The sequence below is a fragment of the Chrysochloris asiatica genome, unplaced genomic scaffold, assembly GCF_000296735.1.
Source record: "Chrysochloris asiatica unplaced genomic scaffold, ChrAsi1.0 scaffold00754, whole genome shotgun sequence".
NCBI lineage: Eukaryota > Metazoa > Chordata > Mammalia > Afrosoricida > Chrysochloridae > Chrysochloris > Chrysochloris asiatica.
The window spans coordinates 30,867-38,291 of NW_006409272.1; the positions used below are offsets into that span (position 1 = coordinate 30,867).

Genomic DNA, 7,425 nt, shown 5'->3' on the forward strand with positions numbered 1-7,425 from the left:
CTTTCTTGTCTTCTTAATGACCTTTTGCTTTCTTCGGGTAGGATATCCTTGACATCATCCCACAACTCTTCAGGTATTCCATCGTAATTTGTCTAATTCATCAAATCTGCTCTTGAGATGATTTCTAAATTCAGGTGGGATTATGTTCAAGGTCATATTTTGCCACTCATGAAATTTTAATATTCTTCAGATTCCACCTGAACTTGTATATGAGCAATTGGTGGTCTGTTCCTGGCCTTGTTTTGGTTGGTGATATGGAGGAGTCCTGGTGTGGCGCTGTGGGTTAATGCGCCAGACTGCAAAGCCATTTGAACTGCAAGGTTGGCGGTTCAAGATCACTAGCCGCTTCTTGGAAACCCTATATAGGGTCGCTATGGGTCGGGATCGAATCGATGGCACTTAACAACAACAATGGAGGTTTTCACGGTGTCTTTTCACAAATATAATCAATTTGATTTTTGTGTATTCCATCTGATGAGATTTATGTGTACAGTTATCTTTTATGTTTTTTTCTTTTTAAAAAGGTATTTGCAATGAACAAGTCATTGGTCTTGCAAAATTCTATCATGTGATCTTCAGCATCATTTCTCTGACCCTTGCTCTGTTTCAACCTTTGCATTCCAATCACGATTATGAATACATCTTGAATGCATGTTTGATCTATTTAAAGACTATAGAAGTTGGTAGAATTCTTTAATTTCATCATCACTGGCTTTAGTGATTGGTGTGTAAATTTGAGTAATAGTTGTATTAGTTGGTCTTCCTGCTAAGTGTATGGATATAATCCTATCACAGGCAGTGTTGTACTTCTAGGTATACCTTGGGATTTTCTTTTTGATGAATATCTCACAGTCAGCCGCCAGATTCTTGAAACCACCAGCTGTTCCTCTTCAACAGTAAGCCATGTGATTTTGTTTCAAAATAGCCAGTCCATTGCAGCACAGAAATGCCTATGTGTCCCATTTCTTTTCAGACAGCATTCAATTTTCCTAGATGAGAACTTCCTCCATTTCATGTTGATTATTACTAGATGTTTACAACTGTTTCTCCTCATTTTCAGTTGTGCCTCTCCAACAAATGGAGGCCATGCATTACAGTCAAGTCAATTTAGAGAAGTCAGCTCTTCCCATCATATTTTGCCTTTCAACCAGAGGGTTCATCTTCTAGCACATATGACACTATTCTGGCACTCTTCATCATGTTTCAATAGGCAATATTCTGATGCTACTATTCAGTAGGCTTTAAATATTTGGAAGTATTTCATCTTACTTCTTCCTAGTCTAACTTACGTCTGGAAGCTCTGCTGAAATCTGTCCTTCATGGGTGAACCTGCTTATATTTCAAACACTTGTGGCATAGAGTCAAGATTCACAGTAACATGAAGCCACAGATGAGTGGTGGATGGAGGTGCAACAGTTCCAAATTACCCCCTGTAGGACCAGAGGACTTGGACCTCAAATCATCACTTCTGGGCCCTTCAACTTCTACTGAACTTCTGCCAAGATGGAAAAAATCACTTCAGAAAGATGTTGGGGCTTTGAAAAGTAATATGGTTGCCTAGTGGCTGACCCACTAGAACAAATGCACACACCTATTTCTAGTTTTCACAATAGCAATACAGTAATGGACATGGATGGCATCAGGGACTGTGATGACAAGGACCACGAGCTATTTCCTATAGCGCAGACCTGAAGAAAAGACTCTTTCCAGTCAGAGAAAGGCTTGCATGGGTTCTGGGTTTGGACAGTGGTGGCATAGCTCAGAGTCTTAAAGTCCTAAACATACGTGACTTTGCTCTAATCATGATTGCTACAGGCCACCCGCTTCCCCCAGTTATGTTTGATACCTCTCAGATGACCCACCGACCTGAACACCCTCCTGATACCACTGCCACTCCACAGTGGGCTGGATTTTTCAAGATCGTAGTGACTGCGTACCCTGGCAGCACCTGTAGTGAAATGTTGGAACATAAAATGACAGCCCTCTTTCAAAACAGGCTGACAGTTTCTGACAAAGTTATGCATGCACCTACAATTTGACAACAATATAACCAAGGACATATGCAAGAAAAATTAAAACTTTATTGTACAGACAAAAGTGGTGCAGAAATGTTTATATAAAGTTTAAGAACATTCATAATTAATCATTGTTAAAAGGAAAATATTATTGAGCATGATGGGTCATTGTAACACAGTGTATTTCTATAAAAACAAGAGGAAAACAATATAAACATTCATGTAACATATTTAGCATGTCTCAGATTAGAAAATAAGACGTTGAAAGGAAAGTGCATAGTGTACTACTAAAGACCGACTATGGCTTTCCCACAATCCCCAAGGCCTTTTTCTTCTGTAGCTCCCGTATGCTCAGTGAGGCCTGAGGAGTAACGAAAGGTGTTGCCACTTTACATTCGTAAGACTTCTCTCCAATGTGAGATCTCTTATGAGTTGTGAGGTATGAGGACCGAATAAAGGCTTTGCCACATTCATTACATTTATAAGGCCTCTCTCCACTGTGAGCTCTTTTATGAATTGTGAGGTATGAGGACAACCTAAAGGCTTTACCACATTCCTCACATTCATAAGGCTGATCTACACTGTGACATCTCTTATGATTTCTGAGAGTTGAGAGTTGACTAAAGCCTTTGCCGCATTCATTACACTCATAAGGCCTTTCTCCACTGTGAGATCGCTTATGATTTCTGAGACTTGAAAGATGACTAAAAGCTTTGCCACATTCGTCACATTCATAAGGCCTCTTTCCACTGTGAGTTCTCTTGTGAACTGTGAGGCCTGAGGACAGACTAAAGGCTTTACCACATTCATTACATTCATAAGGCCTCTCTCCACTGTGAGTTCTCTTATGAGTCGTTAGATATGATGACCGATTAAAGGCTTTGCCACATTCATTACAATTGTAAGTCCTGTTTCCACTGTGTGATCTCCTATGCACTATGACGTGTGATGGCTGACTAAACGCTTTGTCACAAGTGTTATATTCATTAAGCCGTGCTCTACAATGAGATCTCTTATGAATTGTGAGGTCTGATGACTGAGTAAAGGTTTTACCACATTTATTACATCCATAAGACCTCTCTGCACTGTGAGACCTTTTATGAATTATGAGGTGTGATGATTGAATAAAGGCTTTGCCACATTCATTACATTCATAAGGTCTTTCTCCACTGTGAGTTCTCTTATGAACTATGAGCTGTGAAGACATATTAAAGGCTTTACCACATTCATTACATTCATGTGGTCTTTCTCCACTGTGAGATTTCTGATGATTTCTGAGAGTTGAGAGTTGCCTAAAAGATTTACCACATTCAGTACATTTAAAAGGTCTCTCTCCACTGTGAGTTCTCTTATGGTCTGTGAGGTTGGCGTACCTACTAAAGGCTTTACCACACTCATCACATTCATAAGGTCTCTCTCCACTGTGAGATCTGTTATGAACTGTGAGGTATGAGGACCGACTAAAGGTTTTGCCACATTTGTTACATTCATAAGGTCTCTCTCTACTGTGAATTCTCTTATGAATTGTGAGGTGTGATGACTGACAAAAGGCTTTGCCACATACATTACATATATGAGGCCTCTCTCCACTGTGAGATCTCTTATGAACTGAAAGGTCTGAGGACCGACTAAAGGCTTTACCACATACATTACATTCATAAGGCCTCTCTCCGCTGTGAGATCTCTTATGGTATATGAGACTTGAAGACTGACTAAAAGCTTTGCCACAATCTTTACATTCATATGGCCTCTCTCCACTGTGAGTCCTCATATGATTTATGAGGTTTGAGGACTGACTAAAGGCTTTGCCACAGTCTTTACATCCATAAGGCCTCTGTCCACTGTGAGTTCTCCTATGCTTTGTGAGGACTGAGGACTGACTAAAGGCTTTGCCACACTTGTTACATTCATAGCATTTCTTTCCTGTAAGCATTCTCACAGGAAAGTTTATGTTGGCTTCTCCACCTTTTTTAGACTGGTTGGCTTTGCATTCACGGTGAAATCTGTTGTGATGCTCTAGTGATAAAAGATTCTTGAAGAATTTTTCATACTGATGCTCTTCAAAGGAATATGTGTCCATAGGTTTTTTGAACACATAACTATATGGAATTTGGCTGAAGTTTTCTCCATATTTATTGTCTTCATTTCTTTTAAAAATGGTCTGTGCCACAAATTTTCTGTGAAAAATAGGCAGTTAAATAAATTCATCACCATTTTATCATTACTGCCGAGAGAAAGCTAGATTGTTTTCACTCTAAGTTGTTTCACATATCATAGATTAAATCATTGGAAGTAATGTTACCTTTATTATCACAGTAATAAAAATGTGAGACTTTCTGATAAATGGTTATATGTAGGACAGGTTTCAAACATTCAACATATGACTCACACTTACACAAATATTTTACAGAAAGTTCTGTAACACACAAAACTAGAGTTGGCTTTATAGACATAAGATGCCTAAGGAACCTCAGCAGCACTGTAGGATAAGCACTGAAATGCTCATCACAAGGCTGGTAGTTCAAAATCACCAACTGCTTCAAGGGTAAAAGGTGAGTGAGTCTTTTTACTCCTGTAAACATTTACAGTTTTGGAAACCCTATACAGGCTCATTAGGATTTGGAATTGACTCTACAGCAGTGGCAGATAAGACACCTAAGTGGCACAAAGTTCTGTGGTCTACTACTAAACTAAGGCGTCGTGGTGTGGCATTGTAGGATAAGCACTGGATTGGTAACTGCAAGGTCATCAGCTGAAACACATCAATGATTTATTCCCTGACCAGGTCTCTATAATTCACAATCGACTTGCCGAGAACATGAAGTAAATTCTGACTCACTGTGAACTTCAGGGCAGAGTAAAACTATATAGGGACTCTGAGCCTACAAAGCTTTCATACAAGCAAGCAGACAGCTTCATTTTTTTATCAAGGAGTAGATGGTAGGATTGATCCACTGAACTTTCATGTGTTCAGCCCAATGATCATGTGTATATGTACTACCATGACTTCATATGTATACACACATATATATATATATATATATATACACACACACATACACACACGCATACATGAAGAGGGCTTCAAACATTCTTGGAAAAATTGCATTATCATTTAGCTCCATTTTCCGACAAACTGCTTGAAGCTACTTCATATATACAGGGATTCTGCTGGGTGCAGTGGGTTAAACATTAAGCTGCTTACTGAAAGGTTAGTGGTTCAAATCCACCAGCTACACAGAAAACATAAGGTAGTTTGCTTCTGTAAAGATGCAGCCTTGGAAACCCTAAAGATCAGTTTTATTCTGTCCTAATGAGTCATTCCGAGTCAAAACAGACTCAACAGAAGTGGCTGGGTGTGTTAGGATGCTGTGTTGTTAATGGTGAGTGGATGATGTCCCGATAATGTATACATGAATAGACAATTCTGGCTAATAGTGGCCCAATGTGACAGACTAGAACTGTCCTACCAGGCGTTTTGGACAAGAGTCCATAAGCAGATGACAAGGAATGGCTAGCATGGAGTCACTGATGAGTTTGAACTGACAATCTTCTGGTTAGTAGTTAAGTACGGGGTCATTTGTGTCACCTGAACTCCTTACATTTATGGAAACATTAGAATGCCATGAGCCCTTCTTCAGACACTCACCTGACACGTGTGCTCGGGATGTTCTCCTGAACGTCAGTGCCATACACACTACCGAATTCTCGTACCATGGAGGGCCAGCTGTCATTGTCCATGAATTGTCCCATTATATCTTCAGTGGTAACGTTTTCTTGATTATTAACATTTTGAGAATCTGATCAAATCATTTAAATCCAGGTTCAGAGTACAAAATAAAAAGGAAAAACATTAGAGACAAAAGGTAACTGTGTGAGCAGAAAAGCTGTCATATTTCAATGTTTCAATACTTTGAAAGGATCGAAAAGCAATTTCCTAGGAAACACTTCCAATAAGACTGGGAATGAAAGTAGCAAAAATAGGGTGTAATTATATAAGTAACATAAAAATGTCTTGGATACAGGTTTGTAACATTAAAAGAAGAAAAGGGGCCAATCTTTCTCCATGAACATTGGAGACATTTTTATTGTAATCCAACGGATGCACTTCACACCTAGGTCAGCACCAAACACTATCAATAATATCGCATGCAAGTAAAATGTTGCTGATGACCATTTTAAAACGGATGTAACAGTACATCAACAGAGAATAGCCAGAAAGTAAAGCCAGATTCAGAAGAGGACAAAGAATAAGGGGTATAATGGCTGATGAAAGATGGACCTTGGTAGAAAGCAGAGACTACCAGAAAGATGTTTACCTGTGATTTATTGACTACACAAAGGCATATGATGGTGTGAATTATGACAAGCTATTGTCATGAATACACTTTACGAATAATGGGTATTCCAAGACATTTCATTGTGCTCACGAGGAACCTGGACATAGCCCAACAGGCAGTTCTATTAGAACAAGGAAATAGTGAATGGTTTAAAATCAGGAAAAATGTGTGCCAGGGTTGTATTCTTTCACCATACTTAATCTATATGCTGAGGAAATAATCTGAGAAGGTGGATTATATGAAGATCGTGGCATCAGGATTGGAGGAGGGCTCATTAACAACATCATGTATGCGGCTGCTACAACCTTGCTTGTTGGAAGTGATGAGAACTTAAAATACTTACTGATGAAAGTCAGAGACCACAGTCTTCAGTATGAGTTGCATCTCAATGTAAAGAATACAAAATATTGTCACAACTGGACCAATAAATATCCTCATGATAAATAGAGGATATTTATGTTGTCAAAGACTTCATTTTGCCTGGATCCACAATCAACACTCACAGAAGCAGCAGCCAAGAAATCAATCTATGTATTTCATTAGGCAAATCTGCTGCACAAGACTTTGCAGTTCATCCATTTTATAGTCAACAAGTCATGAATTTTGCTTCATTACAAGAACTGCAATCCTTTCCAAGTACCAACAGTTAACATTATTTACTTCTATTCACTTTAATGTTGCATGCATCCCTGTATTTTCCACTACCTTCATTTTTCCTCTGCTAACCCTGATCTTACTGTATACTGCCTGCCTTGTGACCCATGTTAATGTGTGTCTACCCTCTAGACTGAATAATTTTCCCTTCTCGTCTCGTAACCATAACAGATTGTTTCTTTTATCAATAAAACCTTTTACTTTTTTTTTATAACATTGGTCTTATACAATACTTATCCTATTGTGGCTCACTTATTTCACTTAATATAGTGTCCTCTACTTTCATCCACGTTGAGAGGTGTTTTGCAGATTCATCATTATTCTTCAATATTACAGATATTTCATTGTGTGTGTGTACCAATTTTGTTTAAAAATTCTTCTGCTGATGGGCATGGAGGTTATCTCCATCTTCTTAA

General features: G+C 38.7%; 1 protein-coding gene across 1 annotated transcript; it reads right to left on the minus strand.

Moving 5' to 3' along the window:
* Positions 1-2,313: 2,313 nt before the first annotated feature.
* LOC102831356 (zinc finger protein 93-like) lies at positions 2,314-3,201 on the minus strand (the record flags this gene model as incomplete). Its single annotated transcript, XM_006877981.1, has 2 exons — positions 2,314-2,941; positions 3,110-3,201. Coding segments are annotated over 2 exons (720 nt in total), but the record flags the coding sequence as incomplete, so codon positions are not given.
* Positions 3,202-7,425: the final 4,224 nt, after the last annotated feature.